The sequence below is a fragment of the Buteo buteo genome, chromosome Z (assembly GCF_964188355.1).
Source record: "Buteo buteo chromosome Z, bButBut1.hap1.1, whole genome shotgun sequence".
In the NCBI taxonomy this organism is placed as follows: Eukaryota; Metazoa; Chordata; class Aves; order Accipitriformes; family Accipitridae; genus Buteo; species Buteo buteo.
Window position 1 is genome coordinate 77,180,830 of NC_134204.1, and position 26,387 is coordinate 77,207,216.

Here is a 26,387-nt window from a genome sequence, read left to right on the forward strand (position 1 = left end):
TACCAAGAAACAAAGTGAGAGAGTCAAAAATTGATTTACAGGTCCTGAGGTGCTAAGCATTTAACAACCTGTGCTTTGGCATTTAAGAGGTCTCAGAAGCACAACTCAGTGGACACCTGCTGGGCTAGATCCAGTGCAAAGTGCTGTGAAGACTGATTGCTCTTTAGAAAATTGCTGTCTTTTCTTTAAAAAGAAATGTGGCCAGTTGCATGTGGAACTATGTTGCTACATGTGTCATAGTCACCTGCAGTCTTGAATCTGAAAACCTTGAGTGATACTCACGTTGGAAAAAAACCTCCAAGTTTCTAAGGACCAAACTCTAAAGATGAAGGCAGCCTTCTCTGTTTTAAACCTCTTTTAGGTATGGCTCCAGCAGTCCTAATAAAGCTCTTTTTGGCAAAGCGCTGCTTGGACAGCACTGAAGACATTCAGTTAACAGTCACTCCTCATTTGCTACAGGAGGACAGATAAAATCCAGGCTTTTTTCAATGTGCTTTTACAGAATCTCCATGCTGATGCTCAGACAGGGAGAAGCCAGTCACTTCAGTACAACTGCTGTACACCAAAAATGAGATACTTTGTGCAGCTTTTGTTTTGGTCTTTGTTTATGTGAAACATTTAAGTTACAAAATCACATGATTTCTTTCTCCCAGGAGCCTCTTTTTTTGACCTATTAATAGCATGAATTTGAAACTGGAAAGCATCAATGAGATTTTTTAAAAGACATATTTAAAGACAAGAATGCTATGATCTACTAAAAATCCTCCCTCTTGGGTGAAATGTCAGCATATTTTATCTAAAACAGGAAAGCTGGTACTTTGATGTTTCTGGCTCTCTTTTTTAAGATGAAAATTAAGGCATTCGTTAAATACTACACTGAGGAATCCAGACAGGAAGACTCTGAGAAATAGAAACATTTATAAGAAGCATTTCTGAAAATTCAGAGGGTCTATTTGCCAAGCTGTTGAGGTTATGTATATTTATACACCCACTGCAAATACAATAGGCAAACAGGCAGGCACGTGTCAGGGGACCATCTTGCTGTCCAGGAAGATGACTGGCCAGATGACTGCTGAGAGAGTCAGCAGGGGTGGAAGAATCTCTCACCTGCTGTGAGCAAATCATTCCCAGGGCATTTTCATCAGAAACCCAGGGGGAATGCTTTGGCACACATGATGAGACCAAGGGTGAGTAGTGCACAATAGGGAGGTGGTGGTAGAGCTGCACTGGGCACAGCTCCTGGGTATGAGACAGTACAGTGAGGCAGCCAGCATCGAGGCAGTCCAGCCATATGCAAACCAGAGCCAGATGTGGCTTGGAAATAAAAGGCGGTTCGCTGCCATCTGTCCTCCACAGCTATGAAATTCGGGTTATGCTTCTCAAAAAAATCTTGCAAAATCTTATCCCTAGAAGAATAGGAGGTGTTTCTCAAATCTGTTAAAAGGAGAATGCTTGCATGAGAATGGAGCCCAAAAATAGCTAGCTGTGCGAGTTACCCCTGCTTAACAATGATTTTGTGCATTTGCTTTACTTAACAGTCTGTGATTAAAATGGCCACAAGCTACTATTTCAGCATTGCTCCGCCTTCATTGTCTGTTATGAGCTCTAACCCTCTACTGTATCTTGGAGCTTCTTTATGCACCAAAGTTGTGCTGTATGATTAGACATTGTCAAAATGACAGAGGGCTCCAAGAGTGGCCGGATATACTATCATAAAAATACAGGTATTTGTACAGCTCATTCCAATACTGGAATGTGAATAGGCTGTACTTTCAGAAGGCACCACTTCACTGGTACAACAGCAGCTATGCTATGTACAGTTGGTATTAGTATTCCTTCATTTACTGCAACAGTACAATTTCTTCAGGGCTAAATCCTTCAGCAGAAATTAGATCATGTCATTAAAAAGGCTCTCTGTTACTGAAGTGGAAAGGGCACTGGGCTTGCGATGCTCTAGGTCACCACTGCTCTCAGGTGACTCGGTTTCTCTGCACACAAGTGAGATTGCAGAGATGCCAGCTCCTTGTTTATTTTGTTCAAGCATAGGAAAGTAGAGTGACTTCTGCACCATGCAAAAAAGCAAAAAAAACCAGGTCATGATTCTGTGAACAGATCATGGTGAGGACAGAAATAAGTGAACAGATGTTGTACAGGACAGAAAGAAATCATGCCAAATGTCTGAATGCAATGATGGCCATAAATGTGGTGCATGGCTTCCTTACATGCTATTTATTCCAGATTCATGTTTCAGGACAGTAAAGTCTGAGGGCTTTAAGTTGTTTACATTTAGTGCTAGCAAGGAAATAGTGCATAGACCCTCAAATGCACATAGTAGAATAAATGCTGTATCGAAAAGGAAATCTTTACTTTCAATGCTGCATTGTGCTTTAATGTTGCGTCAAAAATTTAAGTATTGGGGGACGTTTTATTACAGCAACAAAATCTTTTTAGCACCATTTCCATATACCATTATGCTCATTACATGCCACCTCCGAACTCCCTACTTGTGAAAGGTGATTAATTCTACCCATCAGTCTTGCTGATTTCATACCTACTTCCATAAACATTGCTCATAAGGAATAACACATTTCCAGTCCCACATGAAGTGTGGCAGTGTCTTAACCTGAGGCCCAGATGCATTTGCCAGACTTGCCATTTGACTCTTTATGACAATAAAAAAGTCAGTTCTTGCTGTGCTGCTACCTTTTGAGGTAGTTTCCTCAAGCAGTTTGGGGTTTTTTTTGTATTTACAAGTGGTTAGAGGGGCAATCAGTACTATCTCTCCTTGAGAGCAGTGCTTTCTGAAGTGGAGCACTTCTCTGCCTGCTGAGTAATTTTCAAGGAAGCTGATAATTCTGAGGTGAAACAAAGGACAAAAGTTGACCCAAGACAGCCTCCTTCAGTAAAATGTGCCTGCTCTTGAGAAACACTACTGAATGTGGACTACTCAGGGTAATGGTGCTCTTCTGTGCCATGCAAAATGGGCAGTAATGATCACTGGTGTAATTCCACTGAAATCAGTAGTGCTACATCAAAGGCACTTTTACTGAAATCTTTGCCAGATTGAAGTTTTGTCAAAAGTCTTTGGTTTTGAGGTTTGAAGATGACCAGACATTAACGATTTAGAGCTGAAATTATTTTCTCCCTACATGCATTCAGTATTACTGTCCTGGAAAAAAGGTGAATGCAGGAGGTTGGTTCCTCATATTCTCAAATCTGCATATAACTAGCCGATGCCCTACCAAAAGAGTGTAATAAACTCTTCCTTCACCTGGCAGTGTGAGAGTCAGATATTAGCTCCAAACACTCCCATTAGGATGCTAGCACAACTGGCTGCATTTCAGATTTTCTCTTTGCATTTCAGAAAACTCCCTTGGTGCAATAAGGCTGAGTTTTCCAGGCAGATCTGGAGCTCTGGAGGCAGCAGCGAGACCTGCTTTGCTGTTCAGCAGCTACCTGGAGCTTTGTCAGCCAGTGGATCAGCTACAAGATGGAGGGCTTGCTGGCATGGTAGAGCCTGCTCTGCCTGTGCATTCTCCCAAGCATCTGCCTGGGTCGATAAAACTGAGTTTGCAAGGAACACAAGTACAAGAATGACCACCACTAAAATTCTGCTGGGATTCCTCCCTTTTCCTTTCGAACCTATTCCCGTGGCCTCTCCGAACACTGCATCTCTTGCTTGCCATATTTTTACACAGCTTCACCTGCCATCCAGCTGGCCCTAACCCAGCTAGTGCAGGTCACCCAGCAGGTCTGGGTCTGACCTGCTGGTGTGCTGCACAATTGCCAGCATTAGCAAAGAGGTTACTGGGACAAGTAATGAGATTATAGAAAGACTTGTTCCTTTGCCAGCAGGCCTTCCCTTGACTTCCAAAAAAAAAAAGAAAAAAAATAGTTTACATGGCTGTAGTGTGAGCAGGCATGTTAATGTTAGATGCACTTAACCATTCATGAATAAATATGCAAATGCAGAGAAGCGCTGTAGACATAAGCAATATGACAGGTAGGTCCATCTTGAAATAAGCAGCTGCTCAGAATGTATTCCTGAGTGATGCTGTAGTATTTCATTTTCTGGTAGGTGAACAAAACAGTCCAACTCTTTGCCCAGACTGATGCAGAGTTTTCCAGTGTGGGATTTCAGTGTGAAAGAGTCTGCTTGCAAAACAGAGGAGAGGTGTGGTCCTCAGCAAACACAAGAGATTTTACTCTGCTCTGCCACAAGATGGATGTGGCCTTGTATGGCATGACTGACCCTGAAACAGAACAAGCAGCCATTTCCAGCTTGCTGGTATGATCTGGTTTTGCATAGCAGCAAAACTTTCTGTGCCTTTCCAGTCATCTAAAACACTTGATCTAGCCTAAGGAACATGTATGCATGATACATGGATATGACTCAAACATTGCCCAGATTAGGGAATTAAGTCATGCTGAAAAACTTGCAGCTGGATTGTAGTCTTGACTTCAATCACAATATCATAGCTAACATAAGTACAATTCAACAAAAAAAGTATGTTAGCTGGTGGAGCTTAGCCAGCCCAAGATCAAATAGCAAGTTTATAAAGCAGATTAAATATTGTCCCATAGATTTGCAAGTTTGTTGTTGTTATGCTTTGTTCAATAAATGAATAAAAGATTTCTTAGACATATCTTAAGGAACTGAAGTCTTAAAAATTTTTTTAAGAAGCATACATTTAGACCAAGAGTCGCAAACATTTTCCAGCAGTCAGTTACTGTGTATTCATCACACAGAACATTAAAACACATTAACTAACTTTTTTCAAGCGAGTTAAGACCTGCCCATTATAATTGACAACCTTTTGTGACCAGACATTGGGGACTGATGGCTTAACCTCTTCAAAGTTTCTTCTCAGCCACATGGGTACAGGCCACCATGTCACTTGCCTGAGTTTTCCCTTTTCATAAAACCCTTACTGCAGCACACCCCCAGGCTCAGGATCACTGGTCCTCAGGTCTTGTTTCAGAGCTACTCAAAAGTTTCCTGGTGCCTCCAAGGCAGTCTGCTCATCCGAGGGACTACTGTCCTGCCTGTCCCCAAGAAGCCTGTCTCCTCTTTCCCTGTAGCTCCTGGGGTGACAGAGGTTTGCTACAGCACCAGAGAGCTACTGGGCTGGGGTGCAAGGGGGGGGGTGCACGTGGGGAGATTAGTAAATAAGGTAAGTAAATAAGTAAATAAAAATAAATGATGGCCACTATTATGATAAGCACCACCTGGAATCATGGCAGCCAAAAGACTTTGCAGAGATAAACTTTCCCCCTTGCTTGTTTGCTGTACCTGGTACATTTGACAGCCCTTCGGCTCCCCTGAGTACTTCTCCTTCTCAAAGCATGTCTCCAGCACAGCAACAGAGCGGACAGGAATCTGTTAATCAGTGCAATGTGACTGCAGAAATGGGTGAGGAAGACCGAGATAGCTGGCATGATTTGTGTTCACTTGGGAAGGGCTAGATCTCAGCTGGGTGACCCCGTAGTAAGGCAAGGGGATTCAAGGGCACAGCTGCTGTGTAAGCCACATGCAACCAGAGCTGCAGATGCTTGGGGAAGGCACGTCTGTGGCAAGCTACCTGAAGGATAGGTATGATGATAGTTACAGCTCCTTCATGAAGGTCTCATGCTTTGTCTGTTTAAAAAATCCCAGGAACAGAAATTGCAGCTGTACAGATGGGGGCCCAGTTAGGAAAACTTTGGGGGAACAGAGCGCCAATTGTTTTACAACCTCAGAGTAAGCTTCCCATCCATTAGCAAGAACACCAGTGTAAATATTTTGCGTGCATTGCTTTCAATTTGTTCAGGTCCCATATTTTTTTTAACTTTGTAAACCAAGTAGACAGTTGTTTTCATACAAAGATGAAGAAGAAGAAATAAAGCCCAAGCTCTTTCATCTGCAAGGAAACCACCACAGCAAGAGACATTATCAAGACTCTATGAGAGAAGACTCGAAGTTTGTGTCTTTTTTGCTCAGATTATTCATCAGCCACAGAGCCTTGGTCTGTACAGACTAGTTTCACTGAAGGGGATCATAGGTGTGGCCTGATACAAGGTAAGGGTTTTTAATATTCATTAAAGACTTGAGATGACTTTGAGACAGAAAACAACAGTAAGATGAAAGACAACTCAAACATAGGCTCTTTTCTACACCTATTACATATACTTCCATGCTACCATAAAGTTCTGCTTGACGTCACAGGTGAAAGCAATCCTGTTGGTACCTAAGCTGGAGAGTTGGGGTTTATTCTTCAATATCTCTCTTCAGGAAGTCCAGTTAAGACTTCAGGTTTCTTGATGGCAGGATGATGATGATGATGATGGCTCTGTCCAATTATTTGGCATTTTGCTTGTGACGAGATTAAGGACCATAATGAAAATACACAACTGCCAGCAGCTGCTGCAGGGATGAGGGGAGGGATGAGGGGACCAGGCTGTCCCAGCAGGCACACACCAGCAGTGTGGGGACACAGCTTGCAAAAGGGGATGCTGCAATGAGGGCATATGTAGTCCTCAGGATGGCGGCCCAACCTGTGAGCAGGTTTCCCAGGGGGACCATGGGATCTCTATCCTGGGCAAGAGTCCAAACATAATGGGACAAGGATGGGCATGGGAACAACCTGCTCCTGTTGGCGGGGGCATGAGGAGACCTCCAGGGTCCCCTCACACATAAATTACTTTATAACTCCATGAGAACATCTCTGTTTCCCAGGGAATTTTGGAGCTGGAGTAAGAAATAGCTTCAAGCTAGATAAACTTTCTGGGCTTCATGTGGTTGGGCTGAAAAATTGAGTAAGACCCTCTTTTACAGATACACACATGAAAAGAGTTTGATCGCACTTTTACATCCTGGAGCCAGAAATTTAGGTATGCTTTGGTTTTCCCTATGAGTACTCACTCCATGTTTTCAAGGAAGTAAAGCATTGTTTTAAGAGAAAAAAAAACGAACACCCAACCACCAAAAAAAACCCCCCTTTTTCGGAATAGTTAACAATCTGAAAACTGGCAACCCTCTCCCCAAAACAAATAGGCTTTGCAAGTTACCTTAATTACTACACAGCCACAGTCGCTTTTACTATTATCTTCCGAAAGAATAATTACCTCTCTACTTTTAGTCTATCCTCAGCTTCAGTTTATCACTCCTTCACACATACACACATCAGTCAAAAGAGGCAAAAAGAAAAGCTATTTTTTAGAGACTCCTTTCTCTTCTGGTCTTAAAAGTTCTTATATTCATTGTTTTAAAAAGCTGGATTCAGGTCATGTGAATTCATTTTTGAGCACATGTTGGTCCATTAGAAGCAACTTGGATTGCAGCAAGCTGTAAAGATCTTTGAGCTACTTTGACACAGTCTGGCTAAAACGAAAACTGCCCAAGTGGCACTGACCTGCTTGAAGGACCTTGTTACTGGTGAAAACGTGAATGTCAATTTTGACGGGTTTCAAGGAACTCCTGCCTGTATTAAGAGACTTACATGGTCATGCCAGGATAACTCTGTCCCAGTTCAAAGTACAACTCACACAACAATACCTTTTTCCTGAATAAAAGTGTTCTCACAGAGGGATTATACTAGAATAATTACAGTATATTCAGCTGCATGGCAATGACATGCAAGCAGATAAGAAACATGAGTTAAAGGACTAACGCTTTCATCTCTTTGAGGTGGTCAATTTGTGTGGCTGGCCTGGAGAAGCTATTCTGTTGTGGCTAAAAGATTTTACTTAGGGATGGATATTTTGTTTTCTGATTACTTGAAAAGAAAATATATAAGGATTTTTGAAATCCCTCTTCTCCAACCACTACTTCCCAGCAAGGATATCTGAAGGTTTCATATGCTGTAAGTAATTCAGAAAGAGCAAGTGCCCTAAATCCTTAGGCTGTGAAGTCCTGTTCCCTCTCCCTTTCCCTTTCTGGCCCAACAAATCTGGATTTCTTTTCTGCATTGTAAAACAGGTTAGCAGAGAGGCAGAGAGCCTCTCAATTCTCAGCTTAAATCCTGATTGGTGGTGAGCTTTCCAGGGAAAGGTGGGCATCACCCTGAAGATACTAAAGCACAGAAAGCGATAAACAGGGGTCCCCTATGCTCTGGACATGGAAATTTCTCTCCAAATTAGTTCTTAACCTCTCCACGCCCCAGAACTGTGTTTGGGAAATGGAGATGACAGGACCTTCCAGCCTCACAGAGGTGTGGTGGGCTTCAGTGCATTAAAAACAGAGGGTCAGCCTGGGACTATCATAGCAGACTTCACAACCAGCAAAAGTGCTCAACTATTAATAAGAAGAGGTTTGGGGGGCTATTGCACTGATTCTGTAGAGAATGGAGACTGTCCATGACATCAAACATTGTGTGCTTGACTGAGTTGCCATTCAGTTTAAGGGTTAATTTACTTGAAAATCATAAAGGGATTCAACATAAAGGAATAACAAGATTCCTTCATTTGCAAAAGTTATCTCTGTTTTTTCACACTGTTGTGTGTGTTGTCACACATACATATATCTATATATGGATAGACACATAGATAGATGTATCTATTTATGTTCTCTCACAGCGGTTATTATAAGACTAGAATAAAATGAGGATACCAATATAACTGTGGAATAATAAAGTTAAAATTTATTTATAGATAAGATAGTTTCAGCTAAAACCATACCCTAACAAAATCTCTGTAACATAAAAAGGCTTTCCTTTCTTTCAGAGTAAAGATGTAATTATGTTCTAGATTAAGCGTTCGAGAACTGCAGTCTTTAAGAAGCAGATGTTAACAGAAATAGGTCCCTAATATTTATACCACTCCAGAAATAAATTAATTGTGGTAAATGGATTTATTGTAATAGTTAAAGTAACAGCAGAGAAGTAATTTTTCGTTCAATTAGGAGGTTTTGTGCTGTTTATTTTATTACCAGCAGCCACCAAACAGAGCTACAGTAAACAATTATAGAAATTCTGTTCAACTAACTACAGAGGAGGCCAGATCTTGGAAGAAACACTTCTACCCTAGAGTTTATTTGAAATAGTAAACATCTCCATTAAAACACGTCCACCCAATCGCTGCCTAGCTGAACAAGTTCTTAAAAGCAGCTGTTGTTTGTAGGTTGTATCTCCAGTGCAACTAATCAACCAAAAACAATTATTGTCTTCCTCAAGAAACCACATGATGTTGATGGATACTGCAGACAGTGTATTTGTGTAAGGTGAATTTTGCCCACTTGTCTGGTTTCACACTATAGAAGCTGGTGACACCTCCAGTTCCCACAGATGTGGCAAGCCCCATTTGTAGGCATATGGCCAAAGAACTGCCAAAGCATGAAGTTTAAACTCTATCTACTGTTAAAAAACACAACACATCTTGTGTTATATGAAAGAAGGATTATTTTGATATTAAGCATTAAAGTAGGTGGGAGGTAAGGGGAGCTGTTGTAAATTGCCTCTTATTAGAGCAAACCAGCAAGTTCAGTCTCAAAAAATGGGGCTTCAAAGCACCTTTATAACTTTTCCCACACCAAGGGCCTTTCCAGTGGAGCATCTGATTGTAATGTAGACAGATACACCTCCTGCCTTCAACTGAGTGCCCCAATGGCCCTGAAGTACCACGTGCATGCTCTGTGCCCACCAACATCCCTACTTTCCAGTGATTCACAGAAGGGTCAAGGCCAGATTGGATGGGGCTTTAAGCAACCTGGTCTAGTGGAAGGTGTCTCTGCCCATGGCAGCGGGGTTGGAACTAGATGGTCTTTAAGGTGCCTTCCAACCCAAACCATTCTATGGTTCAATGATTCTAAGAGGTGATAAGGCTTTCACTGTCAGCAACGACGGAATTAAGTTTTTAGAGCCTACACTACTCTAAACTCTCTCCTACTCCAGACTTTCACACCTGGCGGGTTTCACTTGATTAACTCAGAAACTTACACAGAAAATTAATAGCTGAGCCGTGTCCTGGTGTCCTCAGCCATAAAGCCATTGGCCTCATTCTCAGAAGCCTTTGCAAAATGTGTTGCCAAATCCTTGTCCACATTCAGTGCTGACATTTACTAACTCCAGCTGGGTTGTTCTGCCTAGAACAATGGGGCAGCGGCCACCGTTCCCTTATTTTCAGCCAGGTAAGTTACAAGGGAAAAATGAATGAACTGGTAATAGAGTTAAGTCATTTTGACAGGGGTCTAATTGGCATCAGCAACTTGAAAACTGTAGGTAATCCAGCATAAACATTTGCAATAAACTATTTCTATTAGATATTTTTCCTATGAGAATAAAATTGTCTGAAATTAACAGAACCCCTGTAGCTTCCAGAACCTTTATTAGGTAACCAAACATGGTATTTTACACAGTGTATTTTAAATAGAAAATTACTCTGGCATTGCACAAAAATGAAGCAAACCAATTGAATCCTTGCATGAATGTCTTTGGGTGAACTCAAGCTGTTACGCTTGTGGGATCAACCCAGATACTGCAGACACAGGATTAACCCAGATATTATTTTCAAAGGTTTCTCCACAGCAGATTTTAATGAACACTGGTATGAAATCCTTACACTCCACACTGACATCAACAACCTCACAGCATTTTGAGTAAATACATGGGCTTCCTAGGCATGACTGGTCTTTTTGACCTCGATTTATGCCTTGCACAGAAATGTGTTGAAATCCACATATTTCATGAAATGAACCATGTTCTACCTAGCACTTCCAAAGGAAAATGGATGCACTTATTCTGGGCTGTGTAAGCCAGACTGGGGAGACATATCAGACTGGGGGACTATATTAATTGCAGACTTGGAGGCCCTGCCTTGCAGAGGCTCAGGGCAACGAGGATAAGGTGAGGGAGAGCCCTGGGAAGGTGAGGGGAGGATACACGGTTTTCGAATGAACAGAGCACCCTGGAAGGCCAAATACCATTTTGGTCAGCACCCCACTAAGCAAAGAGAACACTGAACAAAGCATGAAAAGAAAATGCACTTTGCTTGGCCTGTCTCCACAGAGAAAGGCAAATACTACCACCAGTCAGCGCCTCTATTTTTTTTTTTTACTTTTTTCTTTGGAGCCTGGAGCCTTCCTCTGTTTGGGGCGGGCCTAGTAGCAATGAGGATGAACTCTGCAATCCCAGATAGACCTCTGCTATTATCTCATCCAGGTCTCCCAGCAGAGAGTTGTTTGGTGGTACAGTGAGGTGGTACAGGCAGCTCCTGGAGCAGCAGTCACCATGACTGCTCCAGTAAAATCAACACGCTTCTCATCTGATGACAAGTGATGTCACTGAATGGTGAGGTAGAGAAGCTCCTATCATACCTTCATACTCATCCTCACATCCAGCATTACAGACTGGCTATGCTTTTAGCTGAGAAAGCTGCCATTTTAAATTTCTGTGCCCTGATCTCCCCTTAGCTTCCTGTATGATTACTGCTCTTGCTCCAGGCTGTGAGCTAAATAATAAAGGGAAATAGTTAATTTTCATGTGTGTCACTCAAGAAATCCGTGCAGCAAGACTGAATCTCTGCTACTGGCAATCAGCACAGCAGGGCTGAAGTCAGTGCCAGCTCACACCAGCCAAGGGGCTGACCCCACTGTACCACCTTGAGAGGTTTTACTTTTCCCTGTGGATGATAATAAATTCAGTTTAGCAACAGCTATATCAAAATAAATCAGATGAAGTAGAGAATTTCCAGAACTGGCTTTCCAAAAGGCTCTGCTTAAAGAATTTCATGAAACAGCATAATTCAGTTAGCTTGGAAACAGTTAACATGACAAAGGAAGTCCTCAGTTTTGCAGCACAAAGAAAAAAAGCAAGCATCATGGAGGCACTGGAAAGGCATCTTTCTGCCCTGCTGCATCAACTTGCTGTCATCAGAAGAAATTCTCCCTTGCCTGTAGTCAATGGCAGTCTGAACAAAATGGCAACTCCCATTGCCCCACAGAAATGCAATCACATCATTTACTGATAACACCAAAGACTATGTGTGACATCCACAGATTTATGGTGAAACTGATGGAGCATTTGTGTAGGCTGCAATCAATTACTTGGGCTTAACTGCATCATGTTTACCAGAAAATGAGGAATGGTTTACAGAACATGATGGCAGGGGCTTGGAGAGGCAGAAGGATCCTGTCTGTAGCATAACTTGAAGTCTGGTCTTCAAGTGCATGTGTGGGCAGAGGAGATATTTTGCGCACCATCTCCCCACACCAGTGCACTGTTCACACACACACATACTATTGCACAAACAACCTAAATACCTTATTTTTAAAAACACAGCCCAGTTCACTTGCTGCAAGGATAAACTGTCCAGTCCTGATCATCTTAGATATTTTGATCACTGAAATTCCTCAGGCTCCCCTACTGAACAAATCTAATGAGATGTGACCCACAAATGTGCACTGGTTTCACAAGGATCACATGTACTTTTTTGTTCTTCGCTTTGCTATTTGCAAATGTAAAGACAAACTGCTACTGACAGGAAGGATAAATGATAGAAATAACCAGGATGGCTTTCAAATGATGATATCTGCAGCTGTCATGGAGTCCAACAGGGACTGGGGCTGCTCGGCACCCTGTTAAATATCAAGGCGCCTCTCCGTGTAGACACGCACATACGCATCAACACCCTCACTGCATATGCATATATGCCCATTTTATTATGCTACATATAATAACTTCACTCTACAATTAAAGCTTTACACACACACATGCATGCTAACAAACACCCCTTCTGCAACACACACACACACACAAAACCTAAAGACAGGCACCAGAAAAATCCAACGCAGCTCTGCAGGCAGAAAGTGCTCACCGAAGCCATGCAGTTCACACCCAATCCACAGTGATTGGTGTCTTATCATTATGTATAATAAATAACAGTGTTTAATAATAACAGCACTGCCATGCTGCCTGCGCTCACACCCTCCCGGCTCCGTGCTCCTAAGCCGTTTCTGCAACATGGTCCTGTGTATGAAACACACAGAATGAAAAGCAGGCAGGACACGATCGCTGCAAGAGATAGGCTCCGGCAATGAAAGCTGCTTCATGTCGGAGTGGGCTCTTCCCAGCTTTCAGACGTGTGATCTGCATGTCTAATAATGAACAGATTTTAGTCAATCCATAATTTTTGGCATCAGTCCCTTACCTTGAAATGCTGCAGCTGAAGTATCTGGTCCTCAAGCTGTTGTCTCTTGCCTTCTATTTCTGTCTGCCTTTTCCTTTTCTCCTTGGAAAAATAATTTGAGAGAGAGAGAGAGAGAGATCTCGTCAGAGAAACGGAGGCTTTAAGGGTAGTGGATTCGTAAGAGCATGTAAGCAGTCAAACGCATCTGTACAGATGTCACCAGTCCCATTTCACCTGCTCTTCTGCCTGCTGGTATGCAAACAGCAGTGTCCTGGGAAGACGCCAGCCCCAGACTAGCCAGTCGCTCGCCAGCAGGAGAAATTCTCCTCGCTTGTTCCCGGCAGCCGGAGCAGCAACAGAGTGCACAGTCCCAGAGGAGGGGAGAAAACAGGCATAACAGCTGAGAGAGAAGTTAAAGGGACAAAGATGTGCTTTTGCATTTGAGACTCTGGGCCAAAAACATGGATTGCTTCGTGCAATTGTGTGACAGTAAGGTGACCCAGAAGCAGTGGGTGGCATCACGGAGGAAGGGAGCTGGGTTGCAGACCGTCTTTTTCCCCAGCAAGGTTGGTGGTAAGGCTTTTCCTGAGCTCAATGGGGAGAAGGTGTTTCAGCCAGATTGCACGGCATTTACCTGCAAAGCGAATGGGACGGATAACCCCCAGCTGGCTTTGTTTAAAATTCAAGCCACCAGCACACACTATCAGCTGGCCCTTACTGGCTCCCAGGAGCTGGGCTGACCAAGAGGCACCAAGGACAGCATGGTCATTTCTACAGCTGAGAGTCTGCACGGTCATGTTCATGAACACCGCCACCCGTCTGTGCCCAGGCTGCTCCCTTCAGCAGGCATTCCAGGAGGAGAACAACCTGCTTTTCTCCCTTGCATCACCTTCCTCTTACAACTGTTTGCCTTCTGTCAGTCTTCTGCACCTTGTGGGGAGCGTTTCTCCTCACCCACCCCTAGCCCAGATCAGGTTTCCTCTCCTGGAGGTCTTTTCTCGTTTTAGATTTTGCAGCCGAGAGAAATACTGAGTAGTAAATGGGGGCAGTCAAATAAGTGTACCAGCCTCAGTTTTTTGAGGGAACAACAGTTTTTATTCCCTACCTGTGAAGGCATGTTTTTGTTATTTAAATATTTCAGTAGCTGTAAGGTTGGGCTTGAAGACATTTGGGGATTTCTTAAGTCCCTGAAGTAATTTTTCTGTCTCATTTCTAGGTGTCCTACTGATAGTCTGGGAATTCTCTGCTGTCCAGGGATTTCAAACCTTCATGCCTCACCCTCAAGGGGCATGTGATAAGATGATGCCTATGCAGAAATTAATTGTGTTTATATGGGACCTCAAACCAGGGCATTTTGAGTGAAGGCATTACATTTACAAGGAAGATCAGGAAACTTTTTTTTTTTCCTGCCAGGCTCACTCAAAACAAAGCGAAACATGGAGCTATATAACTGTCTGGACCGCTTCTGCTGAAGAGTGAGACATCAGAACAGTGATGGGAGGGCTGGAGTAATGAACCCAGAAGAGGCAAAATAGTCAAATGATGCATATGTCAAGCAGTTCTGTGATACACTGTACACTCTTACATGCTGACTGTTTGTGTTTATCTACATCTACACACACACACACTCCCCACTGTCTGAAGTATGTAAGGATATTACTGCTGAACAAAAATATTGTGGTGAAGTTGTTTAGGAATAGCAAAATTGGCTTTTTGGATAACTAAAATGTTGCAAATGGTGCCTGTCTTCAGCTGAAAACTTGACATCTCACTGCGCTGTGCATGCAGAAGATAGTTTGCATTTGTGCATACACAAGCATACAAAATTTATGCATGCACCTTTAAAAATCCTTTCTTATGTAAAATTGATAGTCTGTGGATCATCCCCCTATTACTCCTCCAATCCCCCTTTCCCGTTCACATTTTTGAATGGAACAGGGTATTGGAGGGGTTAAAAGACCCCTGTTGGGATCTCTCTTGCTATTTTCTTCATTCTGTGATATTAATGGCGCACTTTGGAGACCAGGATTTGTGCTTTGCTATTTCCTCACATAGCTAGTCAAGCCATGGACTGGAATAAAGCTGTTCCAGTTAATGGCCTAATATTCTCGGAACAAGGGTAATTCTGCCCTGTTTGTGCCAAGCTGGCCAGATGATAGAATGTTTGGATTTCATATATGTAGGCATTAACACCCCACATCTGACACTCCATAGGCCAGCATAAGACACCTACATCTTCACAGTTAACTGACCTACATTTACATGTGTCTATATACATACATATGGGGGTTTATATATATATGAATTCTACCCTTCACAAAAACCTTCTTACTAAAACACATGATGGAAATCACCACAGTACCTCCTCTGGCTGGTTGTGTCATGATGTATAATGGATGTGACAAGACAGCCTTATAAAACATAGATGGAAACTTCTTTTCTTTGTGAGAAAGGGAAAGCACTTAGAGTATTTTCCCTGTAGGCAGCAACACAGCAGGCACTAAAATACTCGAACTACTTACTAACTAGTGGGCTTCTGTGGAGTTAAATTGCAATATTATTCACATTTCCATTTCACTGGCTTTCAGTCAGCCTGACTGCATGCCTCTACCTTCTGATTTTGTACCACAGCACAGCTATGGCTGAGGAGTATAACAGCAAAGGTAGGGTTTTTTGTCTGAAGATTGTGTGAATTGCAGCCTTGGTAATTAGCTATCAGGACTTTTCACCTTCAGGTCACTAAATCACATTAAATTTAGGTTTTTCCGAGTTGTGACCATATGTGTTCCTGGTTTATATGGGTGTGTTCTGAAGAAATGTGAAGAATGTAGAATGTAGAAAAAATCAGCATGTCAAGGATTTTAGACATTCAGTAGATGAAACCAGCCCCCACTTAAGCAGGGTCCTGATTCAGGACTTCACTGAAAACATAGGGATGTAAAGCACATGCTTACACCTGAGCATTTGTTAAGGCACTTTCTACTTTGAAGCCAGTAAATGTTCCTCATTACTCTGTTTGTCTACCTTTTTTCCAAGTATGGCTGTCGAAAAGGTGCAGAAAACAGGTACTGAAGCCAGTTTTACTGTGAATGTGGTAGGTTTAAAAGAAAAGATTTGTATCTATCTGAGGTGTGCTGCTTTTGTGAGAATACAGATAATCATCATGGATGGTTACCTTTCCAAAATGGTAGAGGAGTACCATTTGGGAGGTACGCTCAGGACACTTTGAGTATTTGGGATATTCATGAGTAAAATAAGATTTAAACCTTACATCCCTCCCTTCACCAAAAATACTAGGCAAATGGGAAAGTGAAAGTACTTGATTTTTTTACTCACAGACCCAAATGATGGGAAAAGAACATAGGTCAAATGGCAAGGTTACTCAAACTCTGAAATCTGTTCAATGAAAAATGATATTTGTACTCAGGCATTCACATGTGGATTTGCAACATGGAAAAATAAATTTCTTTCATTTTCCAAGAAGCTTGATTTTGGAAAGGAAGCAATTGCTTCTTGGCAATAAAGGTGGCCAGTGCCACTTTCCTATTGCTGAAAAACAAATACATCAGATACTCAGTAAGACTCCATCCACTTGGAAGAGAGAGAGGTGTTAGGAGGAGAAAATGGAGATCTGTAAAATCATGAGTGGGGGCATGGAGACAGCCAGTGGGCATCTACTGCTTACTCTGCCTTCCCCTGTAAGAAAAAAAAGGGCATCAAGTGAAACTGGATGTGGCAGCTTTGAAGCCAAGGCAACAGTCTGCTGTGGGAATCTTTGCCTCAGCATGCGGTGGGTGCTAGAAGGTGATGGGGGTCCAAGGGAAGCCTGGGGACAGACAGACAGAGAGAAGGAATACTATAAGTGTTACTATACAAACTGAAATTACATCTGGTTCAGGAAGCCCCTGAACCACAGATGGTTTTAAGGGTGTTTGCTAAGTTTTTGTATGCTTGTCCTTCTCTCACGCTCATCCTAACACTGCTGATTTTTCATTCATCAGAGAAGGGGTGCAGGATTTTTGTCTGAATCGTGTGTTACATTTGATCAAAATAACCCACAGTTTAGTATCAGACTTGTCAAACTATTCCAGTCAAAAAACCCAAAACAACCACAAACCAACAACAACAACAAAAAAACCCACACCCATAAGATCTTGAAGAAAACAAGTTATACTAAAATGCTACTCTGTGACACTGCAGTCACAGAGTACTTCAATTTTCCATTACAAAATCATTTTTGTTCCTGTTTAGAAATCTGCCTGCACAGCGTGGGAGGTGATACCGAGATTATTCAGCTTACAGAGTCATAACTGTCTGTGGAGAAACCTGCACCTCTAAAGCTGTGTAAAGCCTTGGTAAAGCCCCCTGCTCCCCTGCACCAGCAGAAGCACCTGATTTCTTTGGTTTAAAACCAGCTCAGACATGTGCAGAAAGCACTCCATGGAGCAGCACAGAAACTACACTCTATTTGCTTGACCTCACTGGGAAAACACATGACCAAATCTGATGGCAGACTAAGGCTTATGGTACAGGTATCCAGAAGAACATGGTAGGAAAAACAAAATAATCCCCAACTCAGCAAAAAACCTGACTGGGATATTGTGGCCCTCAAGGAGACAGGCAGCACAACATTGGAGGAGCTACCACTGGTAGTTTCCATAAAGAGGTTTCCCGTTGACTTTATCCTGCACCCCCAGCAAGTGTCCAACCTGCCATGGACGAGCGGGTGGAAGAGGGTGAGCTCCTGCCTGTCATGCCAATGCAAAACAAATGCACCCAAAAATGGCACAGGTGGAAGAAAATTATAGTCTGCTTCAAAGCAAGGAAAACAGTTACAAAGAATTGTCTTCAAAGAATCACGCGATTTTCTTCAGCAAGACATTATTTTCTCCACTCTGCACAGTTGGCAGATATTCCCTGCTTATTTAAAGCTCACAGATTTTTAGGGCAGCAAGTAAGGAAACAAACAAGCAAAAGAGCTGCTGACACCTCATTTTTCTGTTGCCAGTTCAGGGACATCCAGAACACTGGGGGAAAAGGAACATCTGGGTTCAGCTAGTAATTTCAAACTGCAGTTAGCATAATCCCCAGAAATCACTCCTCATGGAAACTGAAACTTTCACCAGGGTGGTAGTTTAAATGACCATCTTCCCTGTGGTGACTTCACAGCTCTCAGCATCAAATCAAATCTGTAAATTTGTTTCCTCTTTTGCAGTTCAACAGTAATAGTTCACAGGAAATAAAATATTAAGAAAGACAGGAGGCTAATTTTCTCCCCTTCCCCCCGCCCCTTCCCCCCCCCCTCCACCTGTTTCATTCCCATCTAGTCAATTCTTTTCTTTTCCTGTTGCGTTTGCATAGCGGGAAACTCTCCTAACAGCAACCATCCCTACCACTTGCAACAGTGCAGCCCAGTACTGGCAGCACCTTGCAAAATGCAATTCTAAATGTTTTCTGCTGTTGAAAACAGCATACAAAAGAAATCACAGCACCAGAAGAGGCAGGATGCAGAACTGAAGCAGAGACACTGTTACGGCAGAATAAACATGCCTCGAAGGTTGGTGGCAGGATGCCTGCTCCTTTTTGCATCATCAATGCCCACTTTCATTACTTGCTGCCAGTACAAGAAGGTGGAGCCCATCGTCCTGCTGAGTGTATCAAACTAGATCACCATATGCACTGGCATGACTGTGCTTGGTGAAAATCTTGTTGTTATTATGGGTAGCCATACAGCCTCTGTAATTGCAAGCTGAAGGGTTATCTGGTGTCCTGTTTCAAGCACTGGGAAATACGGTTGTTTCAGTTTGTGGGAAATGACTCCTGCTGCAGCTCCTCTCCTACCCTGCACCCAGCAGAACCAGAGTGTGTACTTGTCCGTTTCTGAGATCCATTTTTCTCTGCAGTTACACCATCAACAACACATATATGGAAGCTATTGGCATTGCTCCCTCAGGCATTCTCCTGCAAGACCCTCCTCTGCCCCAGTCCCCTGAAACCTGTGGCCACCTGGCTAAGGTTTGTTTCACTTAAAACATGAGCCAGGGACAATTTCCCTGCATGTGTATACTGGAATCCAACTTCTGAACTTAAGGAAACTGCACTCTGTGCTCCTAGGTAGCATCTAACGAACTGCCACCCTTTTTCCTTACAGTCTCCCTGTGCAGGAGGCTTATTACCTAAAGCACAGATTCATGATTTCAAATGTCCTCAGTGCCTAGGACCTTGGTGGCTCACCTGACTGCACCCTCTCCATACCTGAACAAAGCAAACTGTATGTTGGAAAGTTCTAGGTGGGATGCAGGGACAGCAGGAGTACAGGATGCTGCTCCAATGCTTTCCGTGTATGTTCCATATACCCACATATCTTATGACAAAGCTGTGGTCATTTCCATCACTCCAAGCAACAAGCAGATGGGTTATTTAGGAATGAACAACAGGAGTTCTCAATTGCACAGGTGCAGCAGATAAATGCCTGAGGGGAACAAGTGAAACCCACCTAAAAATAAGGGCTGGGTTTACCTCCCTTCCTCATGCTTACTCTTTCCATGGTTGTATGCACAGGAGGAAGCAATGGAGAGATTGGAGGCAAGGTGAACAGTTAATGATCAGGTATGCCTTTCACCTCCTCTCTTGTGCAACTGGTTTAAACTGGAAATTGCTGCCACAAGGATTGATTCCCATTAAATAGACAGATTGCTACAACATGAAAGAAATGTCTCAACATGTTGGTTTTGAACACAGAATAGACTTAATTCACAGAGGCAGACCTTGGTGAGGGAATAAATAGAAGAGCCCGGAAGTTACGGAAATGCTTTGTTTCTGTTATATTGAACAGGCTACTGCTAAGGAGAAGGCAGAATCACTTGCAGAGAGCTGAACCCTCAGGGTGAAGAAAGAAAATGCCCTCAGGCCAGAAATGCACTGGCTTTCATTGCAGCTTTGCGTCCCTTTTCTCCAGTAGTGAGTGTCAGAAGAGTTATGTGCTTATGTACAAGAATGGGTGGTTTGAGAGAGATAAAGAGATACATGTCCCTGTAACCAACTTAAGTGCTCCCAGTAAAGGAGCAAGCGTTTCTGGTCTGCAGCTCTCCTTGCTGATTTTGTTGCTTGCATGCATAATAGCAGTTCTTGCTTGAGTGCAAAATTCATTTTCTCCATTTCATCTAGCACTTTGGCTACCCTTGCACAATGTCAAAGGATGGGTTTCTCCTGTGCTGACCTGCTAAAGCAAATAGAGTAGCTCTGTGTCCACATGCACATTGCCCGCAATTCAGGGCTCAAGTAAGAGAACCGTAGTAGTCATCCTGCACGTCCAGGACACCAAAGGAGGAGTTCATCCACAGGGAGCCCTATAGGATTAACTCCTGCTCAGGGCTCCTGAATATGAACATTTCATGACTGCCACAAGCCCACTGCCATACCTAAGACTATGCAGAACAAAGCTGTCCAAGAGGAGAAAGGATCCTCTCTGGTGAAGACAACAATCTGCTAAAGGGTTGCACCAAAAACTTCAGCTGCCCTACACGCTTATAATTATAGCTTCCCGGTCACTGTATGCAATCACCACGATGCACACAGACAACGACCACTTAATTAAAATCACCATGCATTTCAAACAACAAATAAAAGGATGGCACTGCTCCCAGAACAACAGCTCTTAATGAAAAGTGATGAATGTGGGAAGGAATTTCCTCTTGAAAAACTCCCTCATTAGCATTTTTGAAAGGGGACACAATGGAAAAATGTCTCATTGAGATGGTAAAGTAAAATTATTTTATAAGAAAACATGGTTCCTCTGATATCCCATGGAGAAATTCCCACTTTGATGGAGCAGTCATCCCCATTTTGATGCAACCTAGAATTTACCTGCAATATCTGCCTTTCACTGAATGCTACTGGGTCACTGGAAGCAGTGTTTCAGGTCTAACACAAGCCATGTGCATTTTTGAGTGGGCCACCACCATAATGAGTCCTTGATATATGAAAAGGTTTAGTTGACTTTCCTTCTTTCCTCCCAAGTCTGAACTGAAACTGAACATGGGCTGAGACCCACAGATGCTGCTTCCCTTCTGTTGCTGACAGGAATAAAGCCCCAATTCCCTATGCATTTACAATTTGATCAAGAGTGTCAGGCTCTTAAATGGCTGCTGAGAGGTGACAGGGTCATTGGAGTTGAGTATCTTTCCTGTGATATGCAACAGTGAATCAAACAAATGTCCTGTTAATGCCAGATTCCCACCCTTTATTAATTCCACATCAGCATTTCTTCCAAAACTTCCAAGTTTTTACAATAACCCTGAAAATGGGTAAGAGGTCAGGACCACCTGAGTCCTGTGGCGACCTTCTCTGCAGCATCAATTTTTCTGGAAAGTGCTCAAAAGACTGTACAGAGCACATTGTTAGTATAAATAATCAAATAGACAGATTTATCCATTATTCTGGATAATCCTTAATAGCAGTCATAAATGACAGGCAGCTGAACTTCATTACCTAGTGTCTACTACAGCTAACCTCCAAGGTCATGTGTATAGCTTGCTAGCATTGACCTTGTTCTAGCCTGAGCTAGACGGAAAATTCCATGTCTTCATCTAGCAATTTATTTTTCTTCCTAAAAGTAAGGTGGGATTTTCTAGGTAATGTTGTGTAGAATAAAATCTGGAACTATTTTCTCTAGAAAACCTTCAAAATTCTGAAAGAAGCTACTTTTACTCAATTATTTTTTTCTGTATTTTTCTTCATATATTTTGGTTAAACAATGTTAAGCAGACTTTGATCTAAGTATTTATTCATAAAAATATACAACAAGGAGTTCTTGTTAGGCTGAGTAGACTATTTGTAGAAAACCAGTTCATTAACTCTCCCTACCCTCATGTTAACACTAATTGGCCTCGGTTTAAATCATTCAACGTACATCCTTTCACTGTTTGTTGCTGAAAAGGAGAAAAACAGGATTTGGTCGGTATGGGCTTAATTTAATCACATTTCCACAGTTCCAAAGAAAAGTGTGTGTCTCTTTTTTACCCTCATGCCCCATACACTCTTTAAATATCTCTTCACACTGCCAAACACAATGTTGTAAAGCTTGGGGAAACAACTCTGATTGCAGCAAGATGCTGAATGTGCAATGAAACACCTATACAAGGCTGATCTTGACCTACAAAGCAGGTGAGGATCATAACGTTACGACAACCATTAAGGAATTTGTAACTCTTGCATTAAGAAATGAAAAATAAATCACAAAGTTTTTAAGTCAAGGCATCCAAGCTGTGATTCCTTATGCTGGTTTCCCCCTAAGCAAGTGCTTGGTGAGGATCTCTATGTGTTACTTTTCACTTGGTGAGAACTTAGATCAGAATCACTAAGACTGTGATTTCAGCAGAATTTATTTACCCTCTTTATCCAGTTTAATTGCATATATGACAGACAGTTCCACTTCAAGAAACTTAAACTTCCCAGGGACACAGCATATTAAGTGGGAAGAAGAAATTGGATTTTCTGCCATGTAAAGGGAACAAACTGGTCTGGCTGGTCAGCACAGAGCAATGGCCAGGACCTGTAGGGACGACACTGGCGCTAATTCTGGTACTTGAATCATATCCAGGTTTTTGCTTGTTATTTTCAAAGCAATGGTATAAAAGACCCAAATGAAGGAATTAATACATAGAGCTGGGCTTTGTGTTTTAATCCTTACAGTCTGGCTGGATTAGCCAATTATTTCAGAGTCTCAGTGCCTCACATGAAAATGTTTTTACTGAGGCTTCCTCCCCTTTGCTTGTGAGCATGGCAGCTTGCCTGCTGACACTGAGGCTTTTGGTGCTGACCTGTTGGCACCACGCTGGATCTCCTGGTGTCGCAGGGCTGTGCCTAGCAGCTGTGCTGTACAGGGCTCCTCTGCTGCTGAAAAGTGCTTCTTGTCATTTGCAAGATAAAGTTATTAGTTCAAAACCCTTTCTTTAAGCTTTTGTCTAATGTTGTTCATGAGCTAAGGATACTCACATCGTCTGATGCTCAGATATCTGCTGATAAGTTGCAGATGCTGGTGTGTTTGAGTCCTAACTTCTACATCCAGGAAGGGAAAGACTGCCTTGTTTTGTACCGAAAAGAAAGAGGGAGAGAAACTTCCCTACAAGCAGAGGGGGATGCAATTGAGAGCCTGAGACTTGCCACTTCCAGCTGCCAGTTTCCTTCCAAACTGGTGATGTTAATGAGATGATACACCAGTTCACAAATCACCGTTCTGGCTAAGTTTCCCTTTCTTTCTGAAGAGGCTGTAAGGGGCTGGGTTCCTCTTGCTTTTTGACCAGCCTTAAAGATCCCATACATTTGCACCTTGTGAAGACTGACACAGGTCTGACAGGGCACCATTGCCCCTCTTCAGTTAGGGGCATCTCCCTGCTGAGTCCTGGAGCCAAATGGGGCTGCTGGACATGCCATCCCTGCCTCCTCTCAAGTTCATCAGGGGAGTCACATTACTCCAACATGAGACCATAGAGAGACCAGAGACCATAAAAGATTAACTCGATAGTGACTGAGAGGGTGGATACATCTATGTGCTTGGTAAAAAAGCATGCGCAGTATGTGATCTAGGTATGCTAAAAATCCTACCCAGCCTCGGCCTTGGCATCCTGCCTATGCAGCACATAAAAGAACTGGCTTCATCTCCAAACAGCTTACTTCTGGAAAGCTTATTTAATCTGACAGGTGTAGGATCACATGCCTCAACTGAACCTTAGCAGTATGCAGGAGGTATTACTGCTATGTCATTCCTTTAGGTCAGGCATCCCAATGCTTTCTTCGTGAATAGGAACAGTTGGGATATAACGCTATGGATTGCATAACAAATTCATCTGCCAGCCTTCTCCCTGCATGACCAAAGCCAGAGACCACCCTGGTCCTGGCAACACAAACAGACCCACAGCAGCTTCTCACCACCAGCATGTCCCCTTAAGTAAGGAGGACTGGGTAAGCACGTGAAGCCTGCAACACATGCCCACTGGGCTCTCCAGGGATGGGTTAGCTGCAGATCCTCAAGGCAGGGTGCTCACAGCTGCGGGGCGCAGTGGCTTCGGGCAGGATGCAGAGGAGTGCACAGTGTCAGTCTGCTGCACTGATAGGGGAGACCTGGGGCAGTGCAACAAGAAAACACAGTCTGGATCCAACTGCTTTGATGCTTGGCAACAGAGCCCAGACCCATTTACAGATGGGCAAATTTCTGCCCTGCCATCAAAGGTTCCCACCCTTCAGAAAAATGCCCAAATTTCTCTGCAATTTGCATCCCTGGTGTGAGGTGTAGCTGGGAATTCACAGCTTCAAGGTCATCTCATTGACCCATATGACTGCTGTGTAGTTTGTGCAGGTTTGCCTGCACATATGCTCAGGGTGTAGGGGGGGTTGAAACAACAGAACCTGTACAGTTTGGATAGATTCCACACTTAGCTGACATACCTGACAGGTTTATAAAACTGTGAACCATTTGAATGGCTTGTTGAACAGCGAACAGTGTGCAAAAATCCCCAAAACATGCAGATACCAGAAGAAGCTTCAGGGAGGTGGGTTGATTCCTGCCCACCTCCTCCAGTCAGAGCAACATGGATTCTTCTCCTGAATCCCTACAAGATGTCATGTGGGTACTGTTTAGATGCTCCAGTGCAACTTCTCTGTCCTTGCCTGGGTCTCCTGGAGACCTCTGAGAAAAGGAGGTCTTATTATTGCATAATCTCAGATTTTGAAACAGCTCCTGTCCTCCTACCATGGGGGGGGGGGGGGGGGGTTGTTGGTGGTGGTGGTTCCTGTCAGTTTTGCTCTTCTGTTAGCTTGAAAATGCATGTGTGCAGCAATTCCTCCCAGGAAGCTGAAGGACAGAGAGGATGCAACTGCAGATAGGTCCTCTCCCCAAAGTCATGTTCTTTCTTCCTCCTGTTGCTACTCCATCCATCCTGACATACAGGACACGCTATTTTGCACACCTGAGCTTCCTCAGAGAAGGTCAGATCCTTCTCTGAGGCTGCCCCAGGAGGTTTATCACCTTCCTTCAGGCTTTATCTTTTTAAGATGGGTAGCTTATTTACTTCCAGGGATTTAAGCAACATAAAGTCAGTGAATAGTCATCATCTGCTGCTGTCTTCAACCTGTTGCTCTGCATGTCCCTGTAGGAGTCCCTGGTGAAGGGTCTCTTTTATTCAAGTCTGTGTGAAATGCATGTTTTTCTTTACTCAGCTCCTGGTTTAAGGTTGTCCTGCTTTCAGCTGGGATAGAGTTAACTGTCTTCGTAGTAGCTGGTACAGTGCTATGTTTTGAGTTCAGTATGTGAAGAATGTTGATAACACTGATGTTTTCAGTTGTTGCTCAGTAGTGTTTAGGCTAAAATCAAGGATTTTTCAGCCAGTGAGAAAGCTGGAGGGGCACAAGAAGTTGGCACAGGACACAGCCAGGGCAGCTGACCCAAACTGGCCAACAGGGTATTCCATACCGTGTGACATCCCATCTAGTATAGGAACTGGGGAGTGGGGGGGGGAATCACAGCTCAGGGACTGGCTGGGTGTCGGTCAGCCGATGGTGAGCAATTGCACTGTGCATCATTTGTACATTCCAATCCTTTCATTATTGCTGTTGTCATTTTATTAGTGTTATCATTATCATTATTACTTTCTTCTTTTCTGTTCTATTAAACCATTCTTATTTCAACCCATGGGTTTTGCTTCTTTTCCTGATTTTCTCCCCCATCCCACTGGATGGGGGGGAGTGAGTGAGCAGCTGCGTGGTGCTTAGCTGCTGGCTGGGGTTAAACCATGACAAAGGTGCAAAATACAGCTTGTGGCCAGGTTGCAGTATTTTATATGGCTTGTAACTTCTAATCTCTTGCAGGAGCTAGTAGAAGAAGTGAAAGTCTAATCTTCTAAGCTGGCTGTGCCGTTGAAGCCAGAGTGCAGCAGAGCAGCAGGCTTCGAGGAGCATACCCCACCGCCTCTCGCTGCAGCCTCTCTCTGGCCTGAAAGACATCCACAAGGGAGATCTCTGACCTTTTAAATGGAAAGACTTTAAGAAACATGCTCAAAAGGCAAAAGATGTTGAAGGATGTTGGTCAAGAGAGACAGAAAACACCAGGTAAATTCCAGCACCTGTTTCTCATACCCTAGCGTAAGGTTACTTTGTCAATGAATTCAACATGGTATTTGCTCTGTACTTGTGCTAAACTAAATCAGCCATCATCATGTATGCTCCCTGCATTTAACAGCACGGTAATAAATTTTGGGAGTAAAAACCTACCTTGCTCTATAAACTACATTTAA

General features: G+C 43.1%; 1 protein-coding gene across 5 annotated transcripts in view; it reads right to left on the reverse strand.

The window, feature by feature from the left end:
- PALM2AKAP2 (PALM2 and AKAP2 fusion) overlaps nucleotides 1–26,387 on the reverse strand; it is a 271,441-nt gene that overhangs the window by 211,991 nt on the left and 33,063 nt on the right. For all 5 annotated transcript variants that reach the window (XM_075021178.1, XM_075021180.1, XM_075021183.1 and 2 more), the window contains one exon: nucleotides 13,120–13,200. In XM_075021178.1, coding sequence (XP_074877279.1) covers nucleotides 13,120–13,200 — 81 coding nt within the window. The remainder of the gene's footprint in view (nucleotides 1–13,119; nucleotides 13,201–26,387) is intronic.